The sequence below is a fragment of the Trachurus japonicus genome, chromosome 1 (genome assembly GCF_045865225.1).
Source record: "Trachurus japonicus isolate A0001 chromosome 1, Traja_1.0".
NCBI lineage: Eukaryota > Metazoa > Chordata > Actinopteri > Carangiformes > Carangidae > Trachurus > Trachurus japonicus.
The window spans coordinates 1,603,826-1,628,809 of NC_140907.1; the positions used below are offsets into that span (position 1 = coordinate 1,603,826).

At 40.7% G+C, this 24,984-nt stretch overlaps 2 protein-coding genes across 2 annotated transcripts in view; both read left to right on the forward strand.

The window, feature by feature from the left end:
* Window positions 1-6: 6 nt before the first annotated feature.
* Window positions 7-12,827, forward strand: dtd1 (D-aminoacyl-tRNA deacylase 1). The gene is made up of 5 exons (XM_085805920.1): window positions 7-64; window positions 794-884; window positions 1,952-2,187; window positions 4,053-4,150; window positions 12,663-12,827. The coding sequence occupies exons 1-5, from the start codon at window positions 22-24 to the stop codon at window positions 12,816-12,818; spliced, it is 624 nt and encodes a 207-aa protein (XP_085662046.1). The 5' UTR covers window positions 7-21; the 3' UTR covers window positions 12,819-12,827.
* LOC146991085 (sodium/potassium/calcium exchanger 3-like) overlaps window positions 12,723-24,984 on the forward strand; it is a 94,509-nt gene continuing 82,247 nt past the window's right edge. Inside the window, exon 1 of the mRNA XM_085804672.1 lies at window positions 12,723-12,827. The gene's annotated coding sequence lies outside the window, so the exon portion shown is untranslated. The remainder of the gene's footprint in view (window positions 12,828-24,984) is intronic.

The following is a 24,984-nucleotide window of genomic DNA, read 5'->3' on the forward strand; positions in this document are numbered from 1 at the left end:
GCTCCTACCACAACCAAAACAATGAAAGCTATCGTCCAAAGAGTCACCAAGGCGAGTGTGACAGGTAAGCGGTTGTTTTCAAATGGGCAAATCTACCATGAATGAATGAATGTGATTATTTCCGGTCGGTGAGGTCACCGGCTTTCATTCATTAACCCCGCTGACCATGCAGGTTAGCTGCTAACTTAGCGTGGTTAGCATTAGCACTCCCAGCAGAATGAACGGGGCTGCCAACACACACGGTCAGGCTCGTCTCTGCTGGCTCAGCTGCCTCCTCCAGCTCCGGCGAAACCTTTAGTTGACGGTCAGTTCACTGACAATGCAAGTGTACTCAGTGTTGGTGAATGACAGTCATCATACCTACCTAGACTTTTCTCCATACCGCGTCATGCTACTCAGCGTGTTACCTGTCAGCTGGACGGCAGCCGCAGCTCATACCAGGGGCGGTCAGAGTATTTTCTGGTGGGGGGCGCAGGGGTAACAACAGTGTATCTTGGGGGGGCACCCATAAGTAACAAAAATGAAGGCTGCCATTAATCGCTCTCTTGAATATTTAGTACAGTTACACACTGTTTACAGGATGTCCTCATCTTGCTTTTAATTGCCACATTGAATCTTTCACCTTGTAAGGAAAATGCATAGACCTTTTCATTTTCCACTTGCCAATATCAAAATCAGGGCACACAGGGTGGCAAATCCAATTGCAAGGAGGAGTGGGTGCCCCCCTGTGCCACCATGGAAGACCCACCCCTGGCTCATACATTCATCAACCAGTCTGTGTGTGTTCTTGCAGTGGGAGAGGAGCAGATCAGTTCGATTGGACGAGGTCTGTGTGTGCTGCTGGGCATATCTGTGGACGACACCCAGCGGGATGCTGACTACATGTGAGTGTGTGTGGGAAGGAGGGACCTTTAAGGCCCCATAGCGTCCTCACTAGATTAGAAGTCATTGTTTCATCAGTGATTTCAAATCTAGTTTAAATATCCTGATCAAAACAGTTTTTTGTGAGGTAAAGGGTGCAGTCCAAAGCAACTTTGATTTGTTTTTGCACAGTATAAAATAGTAACTTTACTCCTCCAGTTGTGGAAATTCAATTGCCCAGTATCTTGCACATTCAGTATGCACATATCCAGCCTGATGGCAGTGGGGATCTCCTCATCACAATGGTGGAAGTGATAATGATCATCACGATCATGAGTTCATACTGAATTCAAATGAATTAATCTAAAGTATACATCATTTATATTGCCGGTAAAATACCAATTTTCATGTTTTGCCTTGAAAAGAAATCCATGGTATTGCATGGATGTCAAAAAACCTTTGTTTTCAATAGAGGATGCGAGGCTCAGATTTTTAGGAAAAATAGACACTTTATTGATCCGCTCATATGTCCTACAGCTCAACAGTAATAATAATGAGGTGTGGTATTGTAGCAGCCCTGTCCAATCACTGACCCAGCCTGAGCAAACTGCAGCATAAAACACACCGGCCATCACTGACTGATAAAACATGAGCAGCATTTCACTGCAGAAGGACCTGAGTCTCCTGAGGAAAACCATGCAGCTTCTGTCCCTTCCAGTACTGTAGATGGTGTCTGTACTCAGGGACCGGTCCAGTTCACTGGTTTGCTGCACACCTAGGGGTTTATAAATGTGTGCCACTTCTGAAAGTCAGTGCCCATCTCCTTGATCTTAGTCTCATCTTGGTCTAAATAGCAAAGAAGATCATTTTTTATGTTCAAGGATCATTGTCTTCTATAACAACATTTCATGATATGAGATTTACAAACATAGATTTGTATGCATGATTTATATACTCCATGCTCACTTATAATAGGATAAACTCTCAAGACAATGATTTTCTACCACAATTGAGCAGATTGATCAGGAGTTATTGCCGCCACAGCTCAGACTCATCAGACTGATTCTCATTGTTTTTCTCTTGCCTCCAGAGTACGTAAGATCCTGAACCTGCGGTTGTTTGAGGACGAGAACGGGCGAGCATGGAGCAAAAGTGTCATGGAGCGGGACTTTGAGGTGCTGTGTGTGAGCCAGTTCACCCTACAGTGTATACTGAAGGGCAACAAGCCAGACTTCCACTCAGCCATGCCTGCAGAGCTGGCTCAGCCCTTCTACAACAGCATCCTGGAGAACATGAGGAGCAGCTACAAGCCAGAGCTCATCAAGGGTGGGTGAACCACTGACTTCCATCTTTATAGTCCTACAGTGGTGTTTTGTTGGATGTTATACATGCACTTTTCATATAAGATATCATGGAAGACTGTTACAGTGGCAAGAAAAAGTATGTGAACCATTTAGAATCTCTTAGTTTTCTGCATTAATTGGCCATTTAATGTGATCCCATCTACATCTAAGTCACAAGTATGAACAAACACAATGTGCTTAGCCTAATGCAACACAAACAGTTATAATATTTAATGTTTGTATTGAACATATCCATTAAACATTCACAGTGCAGGTGGAAAAAGTAAATGAACCCTTGGATTTAAAAACCGGTTGAAGCTCCTTTGCAGCGAAAACCTCAACCAAATGTAACGTTTCCTGTAGCTGCAGATCAGATCAGAACAGCACAACACTCAGGATGAATTCTGGACCATTGGTCCTGACAGAACTGCTTCAGCTCAGCCATGTTCTTAGGATGTCTGGTGTGAACAGCTCTCTGGAGGTCATTCCATAGCATCCCTGTTGGCTTCAGGTCTGGGCTCTGACTGGGCCACTCCCAAAGGTGGATTTTCTTTTCTTTTTTTAGCTACTCTAGATGATCTAGATAGTAGATTTACTTCAATGTTTATGTCCTGCTGCATCACACAACTTCTACTGAGTTTCAGCTGGAGGACAGCCACCATGACATTATCCTGTAGGAAGCCTTGATAAACTCTGGATGGTGGAAAACTGTCCAGGCCCTGAGGCAGCAAAGCCCCAAACCATACCGTATTTCTCCTTTGACATGATGGTTACATGCAGTGCCATTTATACACCATACATACAAAAAAAGTATTAATTAAAAAAGTACAAAAAATTACATCTTAGTTTCATCAGTTCACAAAACATGTTGTGGAGAGGCAAACTTTAAGGTCTGCAATGGAAAGCAAAGCAATTAATGCAGAAAACTAGGAATTTCCAAAGGGTTCACATACTTTATCTTGCCACTGTACATGTCATTATGAGTTTACACGTATAATGTTGAAGCAGGGTTTGATTTTAAATAGCTGACAGTCTATGTATGTCTGAGAAGTCAGTGTTTAAAAAAACAAATAAATATTCAGGTCACATGTACATTAAACCGTGTGGCCAGTTTGAACGGTCCCAGGAGCTTTGGGGGAAACATGGCCAAGAAACACGGGGTTGTTACGTACAGCTACTTGTTTCTGAGCTAATTAAAAAAAAAAAAAAAAGTGTGGAGAGTCACTATTACTGCTACGCACTTATAAGCCTGGACCGGTGCTTTGTCCCCCTGCTGCTTTAATTGCCTGTATTCCCATCTCAGTGTAGGGTTATGGCAGTTTATGGGGTGGGAGGTGTGGATTATCCGGGCTGTGACGCGGTGGCTGGTGGCAGTGAATTGGGTCAGTCCGCTGGGGAGCAGGTGTGAAGAACACCTTGTCCCAGCAAAGGAGGCAAAAGGCTTACTAATTAGCCGCCCCCCCACCCTCCTCCTGAGAGGAAAAATGATGATACAGCGCTTTCTTCACCACGGCCCACAGCTTCACTGTGCAGATGGTTCCATTAATCTCACGGACCCGGTGAAGAAAGGAGAACATTTAAGTTGAAACTTCTCTCCTCCTAACAGCCCCTCCCTCCCTCCCCCACCCCATCCTCTGTCCCCAATGTCTCAAGGCTGCATGTTATCCTCCATCTTTATGAAACATTTACTGCCTTTGGCAAATAAATTCCCTCTAGTTTTTACTGCCTACTTAATATCAGGATGTGTGTCATTCCGGATGTGCTGGCCTCCTTACATAGACTAAACTGTTGCTGCGATGCCATTGCAGTGATGCTGAGAGATGAAATTACTTTTGTATGCTTTTTCAGATGGGAAGTTTGGAGCTTTCATGCAGGTCGACATCCAAAATGAAGGACCTGTTACCATTGAACTGAACTCACCTGCTGGTACCACAGACACCAAACAGGTACATCAAGATTCAAGTATTTTGACTCAAACATCTTGCACCAAGATCAGGTTATTTTTTTTATGTAATGTCTTTCATCAGATGGAGTTTGCTCTATCATCTATCAGAGCTCAGGAAAAGCTTGTACATTTACTGGGATAAATGTTGGCTCCCATTTATTCTTTTTTTGGATCATACTTTGTTTTTTTGTTTCCTTTTAAACCAATGACAAATCAAGTGTTAATTACAAGCATTGGTTTTTTGATATCATCAGAAATTACATAGAAATGTTATGGAAGAGATATTCAACACATGGATGTAAAACAAAAAAAAGCACAAGTAGATAAACCAAGAACATAAAAAATAGACATAATAAAAGAAAAATAAATGAATAAACTAAAATGAAAGTGAAAAAAGAGTTAAAGAAAAAAGACACCTATACTCATATAAGTAATAATAATAAACCAAAGAAAATAAAAACTCACAAGATCCATATGGACTGTAGCATAATGCAAAAGTCAACATTAGATGAGATTTAATAAAGCCATAAAGAAGGTAATGTAACGCCCCCACCCTTAACCTGAACCAGTTCCACCTGTTTGAACCACTGGGCTGCAACTTAAAGTGTTGGCTCCGGAAAAAAGGCTCCCATTTATTCTGACACTGTACAAACTTAATTTCATGCATGAAGTGCCATTCTGCTTTTCAAGGAGTCATTTTATTTCTTTACCACTAGATGGTGATGTTTGTTCTTCCATTGTGTGCAGTCACTACAGTTTGTTGCATTACTGACTGAAATGAACAGAAACCTAAACTCAACTTAAGCAGCACAAAGCATGCAAAGTATAAACAATAACAGAGCTGAAAAAGGTTGAGATTAGTGATGTTCAATACCACAAATTTAAAAAATAAAAAAGTAAAATTCAGGCTGGTATCGGCGATACCGATCCGATACCGATACTTTGTGCAAATGCACCTAATGTGCCTGGTAAATCTAGTGTATTTCAAGTCATAGCTTCCTAAGGATACAAGACATCAGAGTAACGTATTTATGTATTTATTTTAAACTCTGAAGTATATTGAGGTAGCGGCCTCGTTTACAATATAGCCAAGCTAATTCAACATTAAAAACCAAACAGAGGACACAATCATACAAAATATGTGAAAATAGTGTTTCAAACACAAAAAAAGAACATAAGTAAAATAATAAGACCATAAAATAGAAAATAATAAACAAAAATATTATTTATATAATTTTATTTATTTATTTATAATATTGTTTATAATTTTCCCCACAGATATTACAGACTTAGTCTTCACTGTTTGTGGAGCTGAAATAGCTCCACACATGACTCCTTTTCAGCTCCACTAATTGACTCTACACAGACCGAGAGAGACTGACTTTGCCGCTGTGCTTACGCATTACACCCTTACCCAGGCGGAAGAAAAAGTTGTTCCTACCAGCCGCATGTCATTTAGACAAGATTTCAATAGTTTAGTTACTTTCCACCGTGTTCCTGTTAATGATATACGTTACCACAAATGACTGAAGTATCAAAAGTATCCATATTTTCATTTGAGTATCGATTCTAGAGCATACAGACCTGGTATCGGAAGTATCGATATTTCAGTATCGATCCGCACATCACCAGTTGAGATGACAAAACACATTCCCTGCCTATAAAAAAAAAAAATTAGAATATAATAATTATAAATGCTGTGTTGTGAGAATGAATCATGACCTTTAAAGCTGCATAAACAGTGTTTTATTATGAGTCAAAAACTGTAATTTAAAAGATGTCACCTCTAAGTTCCCTTTTAGCCTCCGTTAGCTCATTGTTTTTGTTTACAACCTACAAACCGTTTAGATAAAGCTATACGCTACCTGCCCGACAGCAGACAGCAGAGTCAGCCATGAACTGGTGAACATAGTGGAGCATTTAGCAGCTCAAGTGCTGGATATTTTTCTCAGGTTGTTGAGACTGAAACAGGCAGAAAAGAGAGCGTGTGTTGGTCCTACATGTTTCAACAGGCCAGAAACTCGAATCCAAACGAATACTAATGTTGTTCTGTGCCTGTTTGTTGTGTAAACTGTTTCCAATCGCAACAGTATGTCAGTGCTTTGCTCTCAGTTTTCAGTGGCTAAAAACAAGGAATGCAAGTATATGAGGTGATTGTATTCGCTGTTATTGCCAGTACGGTTTACAATTTCTTTTTTGATTTACCTGTTATTTATGTTTCATTCCATGGGAAATCCTTCCCACTGTTATTTCTGTCAGCACAGTGGTCTCTCTTTCTTTTTGGCATCATGTCTCTTGCATTTCACCGCTGCATCTTTTTTAATTGTCACAGATACCGGTAAATCAGATGATCACACATCTCTGAGAATCCCTGGATAAACATGGCGACAGTAAACCTGAAATGAGTTCACTAGGAAGGCTGTTGGGTGAACCATGTTGTTGTGTTGTAAACTGCAGGCTCGCTTGTTTATTTATTCACTAACTCTACTTATCTCCAGCTGTGGAGATTGTGCTCAGTACTGCTGAAGTAATCCTCCTCAGCAGGAGCACACACTCTTGGTTTGTGTACACCAGAGATCAAGCACTGAAGACAAACTGCTGCAAGTTAAATACTGAAAAGATTAGTTAGTGTACTGAAATTAGAGATTTGAATGGCTCCTACAGTGTTATTTGTAAATTCCTTCCTCTGGGGAACGTGGAGATGGGATTGCTCTGTTTGGTAACAGCACTGAAACTCAATTATATTGGAACTGATATCACCATACCCAGACTTATAAGAGTTAATTAACAAGAAATACAGTTAGTTTTTACTCACTGGGATTTTCAGTCATTTCTGTCTCAAGGGGCCAAAATACTGGCATTTTATGGATTATTTTTAATGGCAATTTCAAAGCGAGATGTACGTTTTTCTATTTATTATTTCATAAGTTTTTCGAGTGCAAATGGAGGACGACTGTGCTCAAAATGTGTGTCAACAGCTGTGAGCTCCAAAGCTAGAAAGGCTGTTTGATTAATGAGCATCACTGTTTCTCTTTCCCTTCTCAGTAACATGTTGCTTTATGTTCTGAATAAATCTGGTTAATGTGATAACCTAACCCTCCTATAACCCTAACCAATATCAGTAATAACTACTCTGTTCCAGCAATCAATATAAAAACTGCAGCAGCAATTAATGTTATTCTTCATCGTCACATAGTGTAATTCTTGAGAGCATTTTGAGAGGACCAGTTGGGGACTAATGAAATACTAAAAATATGAATATTCCATGTAAATTTCAAATACAGCACCTGCAAGTCTGTTAGGTGTATATTACTCAACTTGGGTCCAATCTGGCCCCCAGGATGATCTGCCAAGTGTGAAAATTACATAGAAGACAGAAGAGGCATAATATTGTTGAAATTGCACGTATTTTTCCCACGAAGTTTCAAGATGTTCATAATATGTTTTGTAAAGGGATAGTTCATTAAATGTTAGAAATTTCTTTATTTCGATAAATCCCTTGAGATGTATCATCTCGTTTTCGAGGGGGTCCAAACATATAGACAAACATGAACTCATCGTACAAACGTGTTCTCAACAATACAGAAAAAACACAACACAACAAAAACAAACAAACAAAAACAGTCCACAACAATAAAGCAAACAAAGGACATAACAACGTTGGAACAATACAACCTTAAGAAGGCCACAATGGCCAACTCTGAGACTGAGATAACAGTATATAATGATTACTATCAGTTCACCAAATCAAAAAGAACATGCATCTTCAATGAAAACATCTCAATAATATGCTTATACTTCTTTGCACTAAAACAAAGGGAAAAGTTTAGAGTTCTCGTTATTCAAGATTAAATTGCGCTGGATGTGGCCCCTCTGGTTTAGATGAAGCTGGACCACAGGAAATCTCTCAGAATAAACCACCAGAAATGGCTCTCAGTATCATTGATGAAAGCCTGACACATCTTAAGGCACGTCATGGAATAGCAGCGATCCATCCCTCTCAGCGTTGTGTTCCAGCCGTTAGAAAGAAGTCCATATATCAATTTTCCTGAATCAATTCTGGTCACTTGCGCTGTGGCCCCGGGCCAGTCCTGGCTGCTCTCCCCTCCCTGGGCTTGGCGCGCTCGCCCAAAGTGAGGGATATTAAGCAGTCCTCAGAATTTTAATCTTGTCTGTTTGGGATGTTTTGCTGTGGGGGCCGAGGAGCCATGAGGCTGAACATGAGGGATAAAAGGCCAGCCAATAGGCTACGCTTGGCACGGTGCGGGGGGTGGATGAAGCAATGGCCAAGAGACACTGTTCCTTTCTTTCCATGAATCAGGGATTTAGTCCACTGCAGGGTCAAGCAGCCAGCAAACAATGGTGTTATCCAGAGGAATGAAAATCATCCTTTCTGGATGTTCTCTTCGGGATGCTCAGCGGCTGCGGTTGATCCTGTTTGATCACCTGACTGTTTGTGCATTTTGCTCCGGCCTCTGGGAAGGAAGCCAACATACACAGAGATTATGTAATGTGTGAGGTCAAGACTTCATGCGGTTGTAAGTCAGAGTTTTGGGTCTGGCTGCAGCTTTAACGTTACAGTTTGAAATGCTGATTAATGGCAAAGAAAGAACCACGTGTTTTCCTGTGTTCAGTTTGTATTTGGAAGTTGAATCTATTCACATCTCCTTGTTTTTATGTGTTATATCATCACATACACGAGACGTCAGGCCTGCTTTCATACTACGGCATGTTGATGGGTTCAAATGGGAATAACACTGGATTTTTTTGTGCTCTCTGAATAATGTAATGTCTTACGCAGTGCTTTGGATTTTTTAAGATGACATTCAGTTCATAAATATTTCTATGGCAACCATTAAAGTTTTAGCAACTGTGTTTACAGGCCTTTTTCAGATGACGAGTAGCATACCCACTTTTTCATCACTGTTGTGGTGTTTCATAAAGCGTGAAGAATATAACAAGAAAAGGAGGAGGAGCGGGTTTGATTGGAGTGGTGACTAGTGGCACTGAGTGGCATTGTTAAGAGCTGTTTTGGAGTGTGTGAGGCGGTGGATGCAGTCAAAACAATAGAGTCATTGAAGTGATCATATGACAACCCAGAATAGCTGCAAATGAGGAGAGAATAGAACCAGGCTGTGTTCTCAAAGACGAGTCAGATGTGCTCGTGTTGGTGTGTGGCGCTGACGTGTTCATCCTTATTAGTTTAATTAAAATATTCATTCTCATGCATGGAGGCAGCGTTGGGTTGATACTGAGGTCATGATGCAGCATGTTTTTCCTTACAAAATGTGATATGCAGGGTATTTATGCAATGGCATTGTAGGGATTTGCTAAATTGCACCCTGTTCTCACTACCTTGATGTAAAAAGAGTCATTTCTAATGATTTCCTATGATAAGCTAGCCTGACAAGCCAGACTATATCATTAAAATGTATAGTCTGGCAACGACCGGTAGACCTCGGCTCAATCCAGGGGGCGGGATGAAGGCTGTCTTTCAAACTGCCTCTGCACGCAATAGGGTAGCGCTACGACCAATCAGAGCAAAGAGCAGGATGACGTTAGCCTGACAAGCCAATTAAAATGTATGTCATCATCGCATTAAGCCCGCCCAACGACTCTCTAAACAGATAGAGCGATGTGATTGGTGAACACAAACGGTGTTCGAGACTCAAAAAGTTCCTATGGCTCGTTTCTAGACCCACCTACGGAGCAAATATTTTTGCTGCCGCTAGGGTGCGTCTAGATTTCTAGGCTAATGATAAGCAAGAATATTATAATAACTTTATACAGGGTACCTATGTACACAAGTATGAAAAGTATGGGAAAGTATTGAATTTGATTTTATACATTTCCAGGTATGGAAAATGGAAACTATTGGATGGACTGGGTTTTGTCTTATCTGAAGTTATTTGGGTTAATTATTTTGTATGCACTATTGTACTCAGCTAGCCTGACAAGCCAGACTATATCACTAAAATGTATAGTCTGGAAACGACCGGTAGACCTCGGCTCAATCCAGGTGGCGGGATGAAGGCTGTCTTTCAAACTGCCTCTGCATGCAATAGGGTAGCGCTACGACTAATCAGAGCAAAGAGCAGGATGTCGTTAGCCTGACAAGCCAATTAAAATCTACGTCGCCATCGCGTTAAGCCCGCCCAACGACTCTCTAAACAGATAGAGCGCTGTGATTGGTGAACACAATCGGTGTTCGAGACTCAAAAAGTTCCTACGGCTCGCTTCTAGACCCACCTACGGAGCAAATATTTTTGCTGCCGCTAGGGTGCGTCTAGATTTCTAGGCTAGTACTCAGCTACAATCTCCTGAAAATGATTTGGTGACATAATGGCATACAAATTCAGAGTAATGAAAACAAATGATTAATTGCATAATCTATTTACATGATACACATCTAATTACTCAGATGTCACAAATTATATAATTTTTTTTTACCGGAAAGTCTGGAAACTAGGGTCTGGAAAAAGAAATTTGAAATTTGTAAGAACCCTACATATAGCACCTTTAAAAACATGAGTTTGAGTTTGGAGGTGGGTGGGAATACTGGTTTTGCGGGACTGCAGATGGATCTTAGCTTTAGAGCTAAATCTGGCATATTTTCAAATTGTATGTTCGTGAATATGCAGAGTCCCGTTACAAATAAACAAATAAATGAAATGAAAAGTATACATGATAAAAGGAGATAAGATGAGAAAAGATGGGATAAAAGAGTTAAAATAGAAGTAAAAGTTAAATAGTGGAGGGGCAGTGACAGTGATTCTAAAAGTAGAATGGGGAACTAAACCAACTCAGGGGATAAGGAATAGGAAGGTCATAATAAAAGAGGACGACATCACATAAAAGCAAGTCTGTAAAAGTAGGTTTTAAGAAGTGATTTAAAAGATGTCACTGAGTCCGCTGAGTACTTTATCACATAAAATGCTGGGAATATTTCTCATCTTGACTCAAACTTACAAGACACTCCTGGGTCAAAAGGTTTATCTTCTCGCGCATGACGATAATATTTCATGTCGCAAAATTAAGTCATGTCATAACGTTCTCAAAGCAACAGGAGGAAACTGGCTATTCCTCTGTCAACATGCAACATTTTTTCCCCTTTCTGCAAAGATATTTGTGACTTTTTTTGAAAAGAAAATGCGCAGATTATAAAAAAATAAAAAAATATTTCATACATTTTGCACAGAAATCTGAATTTTTTGCGGTGAAAGCTGATTGGTGTGCCTCCACCCTCTGAGCCACCATGAAGCTTGGGTTTGATATGTTTTACAAGAAAAAGCAGAGACTCAAACACCTTTTATTGTTTATGTCTTGTGTTCAAGTTTTATGTTTCCTATTAGGCAACAAATAACATTAGTGTTGAGGCCACTCTGAATACAGACTGTGTGTATTTCTCTGTGGAAAGAGGCTTTGCTAACCCTAACCCTTTATATAGAACTTTGTCCCTCACTTCAATCCAAAAAGAGACACAGAAATACAGTTTTGTACAGCATGTGACCTTTTAATATTAACAATTCAGTTGAATGTTAATTGAATCAAGAAGTGTTTTGCTACAGGTTTATTCATGTTTATTTCCATTACATTGCTAGTATTACTTTTGGCCACTATTGCCACCTTTGAAAAAGACACTGTCATTATATAATATTCTATTTCCATAAAGTTGGAGGACTTACGAGACACCCCAGAAATGCTGGCTCCTGCACTTCCTATAATGCAACATGCCCTCCCTAATATGTGTAAACTTAACAAAGCAGATGATTTTGGATGTTGTATTTCTGCGATATTTCAGTGAAGTTACAAAGAATATATTTTTGGCTCTCAAAAGTCATTAGTAAAGGTCAGCTTGCCACTCTGAATGAAAGAGCAGGGTTTTTTTTTCTCGGCTCACTATTTTGCAGTCATAATGTATGACAGTAACAGTTGGAGGCATCGGATTCAGAAAAGGTTTCCTTTTTTCTTCCAACTCCTTGGTAAGGGCAATAACAAGGCAGGATGCAAGCTTTTCTATTAATTATTCATGAAATGTCTTCTAAAGAGAATTCAAAACAGTTTGACGTGATTATAATATACAGAGCATGTTATGGGAACATTAAAGTTGAAGATACTTTATTAACCCTTTTCAGGAAATGACATTGTTACCACAGCAGCACCAAACAAAGACCACATAGACACAACATACATAAAAATACACAATCACAACTCATTAAAGCATGCACAAGTAGATAAAAGTAGCAAGGTCTAAAAATAAAGATTAAAAAGAGGTCAGTACCACTGATAAAAGGAGACACAATAACATGACTAGTACTGTAAGTTCAAAAGCCTAATGGCAGCCGGAAGAAAGGACTTGAGGTCTTCTCTCAGTTTTGCATTTAGGAGGGATTAAAGATCTCAAGGGTATGGCGTGGGTGCCGGTCATTATTCAGTATCATGGAACGTGAATTTAACTGAAAGATAAAGAATTTATTGATGACAAAGGCTTCTCTCATTTGTGTTTTCTTCAGCTGTCAAAACAGGAGAAGCAGCAGCAGAGGAAAGAAAAGACGCGCACCAAGGGCCCCTCGGAGTCGAGCAGGGACAAGGGCACGCTGCGCTCCCGACAGGACCCGAACGCCAGTAGTGGAGCAGACGGTGATGTGTCTTCAGAAAGGGAGCCCTAAGATAACAGGGTGAGAGAGTGAGAAGATGCACAAACATACACACATACACACACACACACAGATAACATTCATTCAAATACTAGACAGCTGATCTTTAAAATATCACAAGTCTCTCTAATTGAGGTTCATCCCAAAGAGTGCAATTAGAAACCTTAAGTCATTCACCATGTTGTCATCTTAAGTGCATCTATATGTAAAGTTTTATTTATTTGTAGGGACTGTGAAATAGTATGAAATATGATATGTACAAAAGAACTTCCACCTACATACAAAGAAATACACAAATCCCAAGTAAGTGAGCTTTGGCTAGGAAAGTGAGAGGATAAAAGTTAAGACAAACCAATAGAATTTTCTTCAACAAAAACAAAGAGGAACAGATGAAAAAAAAAGAAATATACCGGGTAGATGTATAACAGCAAGTAGTGTCTTTTTCCAAACAGTTAGTGAATGGGAAGTTGCATAAGGAGGTGGTAATTGAACACGTTTCTTTAGTACTATAAAGAGAAATATATATAGCTGCACAACATGATTGATTTGTTTGGGGTGATTTTTTTTTTTTTTTTTACAGATATAGATTTTGGGGCCAATGCTAACTTTAGTTTGCCTTTTTAGCTGCTGTTTTTTTTTCTTTTCTTTTTTTTTTTTAAATTTAATTTCCCATCACTTCAGCTTGACGAACATAGTGTCAGAATGTAACTAAGTAAATGTGTTGGTAATTTTAGGTCTCATCTGTGGAAGTGACAGCAGTGGTCTTTATAGGTCAAACCTCAGCTCAGTTCAGTACTATTGCAACTGTAGCACAGATCAAATTTGAACGCTGTAACATTTATGAAGAAGAACAAGATACATTTTCCCTTCTGAAGCAGGCAATAATACATTTAGCTATAACTGTTTTTAACATTTGGCATTTTTATTTTATTTGATTTAATTAGTTAAATATGTTACGATAATATTAATGTTAATATAAATACATTCATATTAACAAACATGAAAGGTTTACTAATTGATTTTTGGCCACTTGGGAGCAGTGCAACAAGGTGAAAACACAATATTGCCGTATTATTACCTCATCAAAGAGATGCGCACAATTGTGCGCACATTCAACAGATAATTAAGAGCAATTAGGTAATGTGTGTGTGTGTGTGTGTGTGGCTTTTTTCTTTTTGACTAGTTGATGGACGTAAAAAAATGTGTAGGCTATATAACGTACACTTTAACGGGTGTATTATTTTGTAACAGGACTTGTTGAGTCAAGTAACGGTGCATTTTTATCGTTGTTGTCATATGATTTATGGGATGTGCCTTTCATTTTGGGGCTTAAAAACGCAAAAAAGTGAAACCACCCTTCGAGTGGAAATCTTAAAGGTATAATATGTAGGAATTCCCCCCATCTAGCGGTGCGTTTGCATATCTGAATGTATTCTTGATGTTGCATTCACGTGAAATCGGGCAGACGTCAGACAGACGCTGCATGTAACAGGATAAACAAACGTCTATGTAAACAAGTGGTCCACCAGCACGAGGCAAAACAATACAGGCGTGACAATATGTTGTCATGGTGATGTCGTATTGTTTACCTGACCCACGTTTTACCGTCGTTCTCTCGTCGAGTAAAATGACATCCGGTTGGTTTGCCGACGGCCGTCTGCCTGACTGCACCTGAATGCAACATCAGTGCCTCCGTCCTTCCTCACACTACACAGTGGTGACAGTTTTAACAGGCGCTACCTGGAAAACTTTCTCCCCGAGCTGACAGCTCCGCTGAGTTTCTATGGTTACCTATGGTCAAAAACTGTAAAAAAAATGGCGATGCAACATGGCCGCCTCGGTTCGGTGCGTCGCCCACTTATGTATTTGTAACGACTTGTAACAACTTATTCTAAGGTACGAGAAAGCTTTCATTTGTATGCGAGTGTGATTTGACTTCAGTGAAATATGTATTTATGAAAGCAATAAAAAAGCCAAATAAGTTACATACTGGGGCCTTAAAAACGCTCCGCCATCGCGTTCCTGTGTAAAGGGTGAAAATGCAAAAGTCTGCTTCGATTTGCTCACGTCGCGTACGCATTTACATCACAAGCATGCGCCAGTACAGGAAAATAACAACAAACATTCCACAAACGTTTGCGTCACCGTATGCACGCAGATTTCCCCCCAAAAAACACTCCTCCAAACGCGGAATAAAAAGTGAGAACACAACTTTTGCATTTTCTGTTCAGATCTGTGCCTTATTGTCAGTAACGGCATTATAACAGTAACTTTTTTGATCTCGTTACTGAAAAAACTAGCGCCGTTAGTAACGCTGTTATCTTTTTTTAACGCTGTTAATTCCCAACACCGGTCATGTGTGACATGGCAGCTTGAAATTTGCAGTGAGAAGTAGCACCAGTCCCTCCAACATCTCTGTTTTCCCCTTTTTCCTGTCTGTGCCTGCTTCCTTTGTTGTTGCTGACATTGCAGCGAAACTCGGCAACGCTCTGGAGAGACAGACCTGTTTGTTTCTCATTCTGTGGCTCATATTGCGGGGATGAGGGAGGAGGGGGTTTGGGGGAGGAGGGGGGTGGCTCTTATTTGCCTTCAGTATTTGTTTACTAGTGCAAAAACAGTGGAGTTCTGGGAGAATAGAGCCGGGGAGGCATTGAGTCAGCTCCCTCCGTGTCCTCTCTGCTCTGCCTGCTGAGGCTGCTGCTGCTGCTGCTGTGGCACGACTCCGCTCCCTGTGTCAACTCTGGCAGACACGCACATGAATGTATCCGCCGTCGACCTGCGCTCAAACAGCCGCCGTTCTTTATGCAGATACGTGCACACAGACAAAATCATGCTCAACAACGATCTAAACATTTACAATTCACCACGATGGTGTGTTGTTATTTTTGTCTTGTTTGTTACTGGCTCATCTGTTGTGTAACACCTGACACACACACACAGTTCCATGTGGAGCCTGTAGCTCTAAAAACTCTTGTGCAGCAGGGGGGCCCTGCACTGTAATCCCAAAGTGCTTGTTGGGTAAATGCGCAGCGTGCCCCAAGACATGGAGGCTTCAGCACCTCGTTACGTAAGGACTTTTTGTCTGACACAGAGCCAGAACCAGGGAGATGGGGAGAAAGTGGGAGACACGCAAAGAAAGGGGAAGCTGAAAAATAAGTTGAGAGTTATTTGGTTTATCATCTTGGGGTGTGCAGCTGGGGAGTGCACACACAGCACTTCTGAAAATGTGTGTGCTGTGGTGGGGTGGAGAGGTGGAAGAGGGGAAGTTTGGATGTAAGAGAGATGTCAAACAAAAGCCTTGCTTGCTTCCTTGGCTTTGTCAATGCATATTTTAAAGAGGGAATTGTTCTTGAGGTTTTCTTTGTATGGCTTAAAAACTGAGCAGTGTGTGCGTTTTTTAATAAGTGATTTCTGACAGTCCTCCATTATCTCCTCCAGTCTCCCTTCCCTCCTGTCTTTTATATAAATTTTATATAAACAGCTTACATGAACGTTTCTGCTGTGAGCAACTTCTTCTCCACACTGAAAATGACTTTTCTAATTTAAAGGAGAACTATGCAAGTCTGTTTCGGTTACGCTCCTCTCGCCCATGTGCATTTGTTTTCAACGAAGCTGGCGAAAAATCAATAAATGGAGCGGTGGATGACGTTACATAACATATACGATGTACGCCCAGGGCCCCGTGGAGGGGCTCGCAATGCACTGTTGGAAGTGTCTGCACAGCGTAGAGACTGCCGGGCTCTGCCCTCAGGCGTTAACATGGTCTGAGGGACCACGGGGCAGCAGATACGAGGGATTGCATTTTCATATGCATTTTGAACTATGCCCACCAAGAAGAGGCGGAGCCACTTGATTGACAGACGTGTCTGTGTATCAGACCACAGAGTGAAAATGTGAGAGGAATAACAGAATTGTCCGTCAAGATTTCCTTTTTTTCAGTCTGTTGCGCTGTGAGTAGACTTCATGTGAGTGTCATCAAATGTGAAATTAACTCATTGAGTGCCAACCACGTAATTTCTCGTTTTTCGTTCCCATGCGTTGAGTGCCAAAAACGAAATTTTTCGTTTTTTGCTTTTTTTTTAAATTATGAAAATAGACACTTTAATACACATTATATGTAAATATGGGGACTCTACGACGAGGAGAACTGAAATAGATGACGATCAAAGTCACATGACAGCTCATGATCTGGAAGTTTTTATCATAACTCAGCTTCTGCAAACGGAGGTCTGCATGCAGATGCAGCGCAGCTGCTCCGCTGCTGCTCCGCTCTCACCCGCGAGGCTGCAGCAGCTGGGAGCTGAACCAGGAAGCTCTCAGCCCACTGTCCCGCCCGGTCTTCATCTGGAGCAACACCGTGTCCTCCCCAAAGTCCTCCCGCGGTAAAATCTGATGGTCTCTGGGTCAAAGCAGACCGGCACCACCGACCCGTACCACAGACGGACCGCGACCACCGGCGGGACCGGTGTTCGCGAGCCGCTGTGGCCGGCAGAGCCTCACGTTCCGCGGCGAGAGGCTGTGACACGGCACGGTGCGTCTGTGTTATTGTTGTTTAGTGGCGCCCCCCCCGCCCCCGATGGTGGTTTTGTGAATAGAACAACAATTGTTGTGTATATTTATCTTATACGAGCCCTTTGATCCAGAAATGCGAGTGTCTGAAGAGCGACAGGCACAAACAGCGCACCTTTCATAAAAGACGCTCTATCTCCTTTTCTAGAAAAAAAGGAGGGATTTTGGTGAAACCCAGCCATGTTTAGCTTGACTTTTCTCAGGAACGGAGGCACGTAGAAACAAACGGTTTGTGGCCATTTGAAGGATAAAATTAAACCTTTCAAATGAGCTACAGTATGTGTTGGTGGCAATAATATAGAATACACTATGGCTCTAAAATAAAAAGTCAAATATGGTCTAATTTGCCGGCACACTTGACTAAAACTTTGGAAAGGAGCGCGGCACTCAATGAGTTAAGGGGTGATTTCCTCTTTAAAGGGATAGTTCACCCAAAATTCAAATTTCACTCATGTCGACTAAGGGCTGGGAGAAGTTTCAGAGTCCTCCGTGGCTTCTCTGAGTTACAGCGGGGCTCCGTGCAGCACTGCATGTCCATACATATGATGGTTGAGATTCCTTCAGACCAGGAAGAATAATGCTGGGAACTTCCACTACAATCAATCTTAAGATTCTGATTTATTTAATTTCTTTCGGAACAATTTCTCATGTTGGGGCTTCAATACAAGAGGGACATTACAGACGAGAAGTATGGAGGTATTTGGATGTTTTTTGGTGTGTCTTTTTGGACAAAGAAAAGTGAGCTCCGTTCGCAACTGTCATATGGACATGCAGTGCTGCACGGAGCCCCGCTGTAACTGTAAATATGAGGACTCTGAAACTTCTCCCAGCCCTTAGTCGACATGAGGGTGAGTAGATAATGAGTGAAATTTGAATTTTGGGTGAACTATCCCTTTAACTTGCTGACTGCACTGCAGCCATGGACAAAATGGCAGATAGAAAATTAATCATAATTATACAAACAGAAGGTAGAAATGCAGCAGAAAACTGTGAACATTGCACCAAATCTCTCCTGATCTCTAGCAGCATTTAAACAATTGAAGCTATGACAGACATGGACGTACTTGGACTTATAGATGTCTGGTAAATAAATGAACATGTGGATACAGGATGAAAGCTACAGTTGGTAAGTTGACGAAAGTGAAAGTTAACTCCGCGACTTGGTCGGAAATTTCAAGACAATACACCGTCAGGTTCCTTTATGAACCTCTGCCAAGCGGCCTCCACACACACATAAACCATAAACGCACCCACAGAAGACGTACCGTATCCATAGCAACCGGAGACTCCAAAACAATCTCACGTCTCTCTCACCATGAAACACACTCCTCTTGACTGAATAATTGTTACCAACTGAAGCTTTAAAGATGGAAAATACAATTTCATGGGGGCACAATCGCCAAGATATTCATCTGTACAATCAGTTACACTTAGGGCCGGAAATGCTCCTGTGGTATGAGGCAGTTTGGACCATGTGTGCTTGAGTTGGAGAAGTGATTATTTATCCTGGGATTGTGTGATATACACATACACATACACATACACATACACATACACATACACATACACATACACATACACATACACATACACATACACACTTACATATACATATCTATAGTCAGTGGGTTACCTGCAGTAGACTCAGATTAGCCTATTTATAGAGGAGCAGACAGGAACACTGGTACAGAGTGATGGGGCCTTCAGCAAAAATGTTTCATTGTCACTTTCAAAAATGCTCACTGAAAAAAGAGCGATATTTATGCTTTATTTTAAATTTATTTTAAATATTCACTTTCATTTCTCCAACTGTTGAACAAACTATATTCCTATACACTACTACAGTACACACTTAATAAGTCCATAGATGTATGTGCACTGATCTATATCTACTCCACTGACCATGAGCCCTCCATCTAAAAACCACAACTATCACTTTGACTTTTATTTTTTGCTTTAAAAAAAAGCACACAAAAAAAACACTAAGTGACACACATGATTGTTTTTTTCCTCCATTAAATTCTCACAGCCTGGTGTGATTAGTGATAGTGACTAATGTCAGTACATATTTAGTATGTACTACTGTGTAATTAAATGAGATCATATTTAATGTGCCTCTTGTGGCTGCTGGTTTGAAAAGTTGTGCTCTTAAACTTTTGAATCCTCCTCTCATCAGTTGTTAATAACACAAATCAATGATGCCAAATGATAAGAAGCAAACGCCAAAAACTCTGTTCTGTTTTCTCTCACGCAGCGGTCACACCAGGGACGTGACAGTGAGCCCGGTTTCCTCAGGAAGGCCTTAATTCTCAGAGACTTACACCTGATTGTGGATTGCCCCCCCATTCCTGTTTGGAAATCAGCTGGATTCTTTGGGCCTGCTGCAAACATCCTCCACTTGCTGCTGCTGCTGTCTTCAGCCTCTTGTCTTTGGAATTACATAGGCCCTGCTGGGTATCAATCAAGTAGCAGAGATGATGTGAGGGATTGATAAGAGGGAGCATTGGGGATACGTGATAGCTCAAACATCAGCAGCACCACATCATATGGCCAAGTACTGTAGCTTTCTGTCTTTTTCCTGCTGCCGCTGGGTTCAGGTTTCTTCCTCCATCCCTGCTCAGAGACATAACACTGACACTAAAGCACAGATGAGTTCCATCTCCTCATCTATCCACCTTTTTCCGAACGTCAAAAAAGTACGCCGGTTTTGCTCTTCCGGTGGTTACGTTTCCATGGTTTCGGTAGTCGCGGTAAATGCATGTTTTTTGTTTGTTTTTTTCCAATGAAAATCTGTAAAACGCATGGATCATCACATCAGCTTTTAACAATGGATATCACACAAATTGACATCCGTGTTAAAAGCCAGCGTTAATAGATCCATGCATTTACCGCAACTATGACAACGACTGAAAAACATGGAAACGTAACATACAATTCCACCAAAACTGGCGAAACCGGCTTCTGGTTTTGACCATAGATCACGTTCGGAAACTTGTGGATAGTATTACAAAGGAACACCAGGACAGTGATAATGTAACAGCCTTGCCATATTGATTGCACCAGTGACACCTCATGATTGACATACTTACACAAGTAAAGTCTGTTTTAATACTGTAGGTCCTTGCACCTTCATGATTTGCCATTTGCAAAAATGTTTCTTAGTCACTTGTCATCATGGACTGTATGTTTAGAGGCCAAAAAGAAAGTTTCTCCAGCACACAGGTCTTCTCCATAGGGTGCCACCTACTGAGACCAAATCAATTCACAGAATTCATATTTTAGAGCAAAAGGTGTTTAGACTTTAAAGGGATATTTCAACATTTTGGCAAATTCGCCTATTGCCATAACCCCTATAGTCTTATGAGTAGGTTCATCACCTTTAATTGTCGGTGCAAGCTGTTTTTAGATCAGTGGGGCAGAGACGGGAGCTGCTCAGTGAACACAATGGAGGCTCATGGTATTTCTACGTTTCCCTCATCAGACTAAATACACAATCCAACAACTCCAGAACGCTCTGGTGGTCAAGTTGTGACCTGCACATTCCCCACGCTATGAAATGATAACGTATAATTATGTAACATTACGACGCATAAAGCAAATACTCAGAACTACTTATGCTTTTGAAATCACTCCGCCTAGCAGCCGTGTCTAGAATGTAGTTCCGGTTACGTATTTACCTTGAAAACAACTCCGTCTTGTAACGTTCCATTATTATCTCATAGTGTGGCGTATGTGCAGGTCAAAACTTGTCCACCAGAGCGTTTTGGAGTTGTTGGATTGTGCATTTAGTTTGATGAGGGAAACGTGGAAATACCGTCCACCTCGCCTCTCTGCACTGCAAAAACTCCAAATCTTTCCATGAATATTTGTCTTATTTCTTGTCAAAATGTCTCATTTCTAGTCAAAACTAACCTCTTTCCACTTAAAATAAGACTCAACACCTAAAAATTAACTTGTTTTTAGATCATTTTCACTTGTTTCAAACAAATTTTCACTTGAAATAAGTAGAAAAATCTGCCAGTGAAAGCAAGGTTTTTTGTGCTTGTAATAAGGAGGAAAAACTTGCTCCACTATCAGATTTTTCTACTTATTTCAAGTGAAAATATGCTTGAAAGAAGTAAAAAGTGTCTAAAAACAAGCTACTTTTAATGTGATGAGTCTTATTTTAAGTATGAGATTTGTTTCGACTAGAAATAAGACAAATATTCTTGGTAAGATTTTGAGTTTTTGCAGTGTGCCTCACCGATCTAAAAACAGCTTGCACCGACAATTAAAGGTAATGAACCTACTCCTAAGACTATAGGGATCATGGCAATAGGCAGATTTGTCAAAATGTTGAAATGTCCCCTTAAACTGCTGTCCACATTAGCTCTCTGGTTAATGTGAGTTGTTCCACTTTAAAGAAAATATGTAGACCAACTATACAGTAAGTAAATCCTCTTTTGGACTGCAGGGTGGGTTAGTGCCGTTGTGCTGACTGTGCTGTTGTCGATTTGGTCGATCAGGTAGCGACTACAAGTCATTTTGTCTCAATTACCTGGAGAGGAGCCAGCTGTGCTTCACTGTCACTGTACTCCTGGACCAGTCTGTCTGGGCTTCACAACAATACATATACACATATACACTATTTATCAAGCTGGTGTTATTATTATTAATATTATTGAAGTGTTTGTCTCTTGATGACAGACCTGAATGTACATTTTGTTGTCATTTTATAAAGACGTCATTAGAAACAGTGACCCATGCTGTGTGTGTTTATTCTGCTCGTTTTATATATGATGCAAAAGCAACAATGCATGTCCTTATTTCTCCTCTCAGCATCACCACCTGGCCTGTCTATAGTGTCCCAGCTATAGCTTTTCTTTTATAGCTTGAGCAAGCTATTCATAGCCAACCATAGTGTAGAACACTCCCTTCTTCCTCTCTCTCTCTCCCTCCAAAGGTGCTGAGCTGAGCTTCCTCCATGTTGTGGTGGAGAGGAGCAGCCCGGGCCGGGGAAGACGTGACCCAGATACGTCTGTTAGCTCTAGCTGTAGCCTCGTAGCTCCTCACACAGGGCTGGAGTTACAGCCCTGTGATCCCGACACTGGACAGGTTTCACAGTGAGCAGGAAGTCTGTGGGGTCTCGGAATATTGATGCACTTGTAAACATCGGAGAGGACCACAACTGATCAAAGCTTGTAATGGGTCGAGAACGAGCGGCGCTGCCGAGTGGTGCAGATGTTAAAGGGGTTTTATCTGTCTGTGGAATCACCTGTGTATTTCAAAGCAACATGGCTGCTTGGTGTGCCTTTGTGTCGAGTGGGAGTGGGCGCGGCGTCGGTCGGACATGGGAAAGTGGGTTAAATTCCAGGAATTCTCCAACATCTGAAGCCATACTGTTTCTGCTTGTCTTCTCCACAACTTATCTTACATCTTGTGTGTGTGAGAGAGCCCTTTGCCAAACCCACTGGCTATGGAAAAACAATTTAACTGGATTTAATTTGTTGCCCCCTCCTCCTTCCTCTTCCCTCCTTCCCCTCCAGTTTTTTTTTCTTTTGTGTGCCTCTGAGAGGCTGGAAATTCATCTTGTTTAGTAACTTCATGCCCAGTCTGAACTCGCTTTGCAAGTTAGTCAGGCCAAGTTTCATGGCAGCTTTAAGGCCCCCATTCATGTGTGGCTCGCTGCAGCAGTTTGCTTTCTATGTGTGAAGCAAAAAAAAAAAAAAAGAAAACTTCCTGAGCGTATTTGATTTTGAAATAGTTGTATTTGAACACATAAACACTGACTGTTTTTCTTCACATGTGAAGGGCTGCTCTCTGTCACATCTCTTTTGCCTCCGGTCCCTACATTCCTCCTCTCCTGTTTGATCTAACTCACTCCCATACTCCAAAGGGTTAAAACAGCACAATGAAACCAGTTGCCTAGAGCCCTGACCACTTTTTCCATTCTTGCTGGAAACTTTCCAGTGCTATTTATATGAAACCTCAGGCCCAACAATCAAGAAACCCACTTGGCCAAGATAAAGTATTCCCCATTATTCTTAAGTTTAGTTTCACTGTCACTGAAAATCGTTACAAACAAACCATCAGAAACTGAATGACAGGTTCTTCTTTATTCCTTTCAGAACACACATATGATGGCATGTTTCAACAGGTACAAGTGAAATCAGTCCATATGACCTGACTACTGTGTGTTCACAGACTGATGAATGACTTTCTGTAATCGGTGTTCAAACACTTATTTTAGAGAAAATAAAGTAGTGCATGTCATCCGTTCTCAGAGGCAAAGGAGTTTATTTCTGACTGACATAATTGACATTCAGAGTGGCAGATAGGGTGATCACATTCCTTTGTGGAAGCTGGAGTATCATCACCTGAAGGAACTCCCAGAAGAGGGCAGTGCAAAGCACATCCCCTCAGCTCCCATGTATTCGCAGTTCATTTGATTACATGTGTTATTTCATTGAGCTTTTATGTTAGAGAAATTAATTTTCCAAAATGTTGTTGAAGGGACAGATCAAAACCAGCCATTGATGCATATCTGTTTCCTATTCCTCCAATTTTTCCCTCTTAAAAGGGTTTTTCTATGGAGTTTTCCCTCAGTGGATGTGAGGGTCTAAGGGCAGATGATGTTGTTGTGATGCCACGTAAAGCCCTTTGAGACAAACTGTTTGTAAAAACGGGCTATACAAATAAAATTGCCTTGCCTATTCAAGAGTGACGTTTATTCGTCTGCTTATTCTATTGAAATCATTTCTTTACAGTATATTTTTATTATTATGTGTTTTGTACCAACATTATCTGTAAAATTCTAATTAAAACATGCACATACCTGTGCTTAAAGTATTCCCTGTATTTGGAAAACAGTCAGATTTGGAGTGATTTTCTCCCTGCATTCTGTGGCACTCATCCTCACAACATGACCAGTTTGTAGTTTTACATCCAATAACCATAACCTCTATTTTTAGAATTAAAAAAAGCAACTCAAATTTTAGATTTTTGCTCTCATCCACCCTGTCTTCTGTAAATCAACTTTAATTACTGTGTCAACGTTTGATTAAAAAAAAGAAAAGAAGAAGTAGAAACTATATACTAGTAGACATGTTGTGCATACATGCATAAGCATTTTCCCTTATTTCCCACTATATTCCCACAGATGTTTGACCTGGGTTTCACGTTTTGATTGATTGATTGATTGATTGATTGATTGATTGATTGTAACTCTGCCTGTGTGTGCATCAGTGTTGGGCACTTTACTCTTAAAATGTAATTAGTTATAGTTAGGCTACTTGTTACTTTCCTTCAAATGTAACTGAGTAAGTAACTGAAATACTAAATTATAAAAGTAACTAATTATTATACCTAGGCTATAAAATGCTCAAATATGTCAAATTACATGGGCTCGTTGTCCCCCCTAACCAGTTGGTTAGTTCCAGATAAATGGCTTTTTTCCCCGACTAGTTGATGGACTGTATATAGGCTATTCTATTTTGTAACTGGACTTCTTGAGTCAAGTAACGGCGAGTAACGTTGCATTTTATTGTCAGTAACGGTAACGGCGTCGTAACGGGGAAACAGTAACTTTTTTTTGATTAGTCGTTACTGAAAAAAGTAACGCCGTTATTCC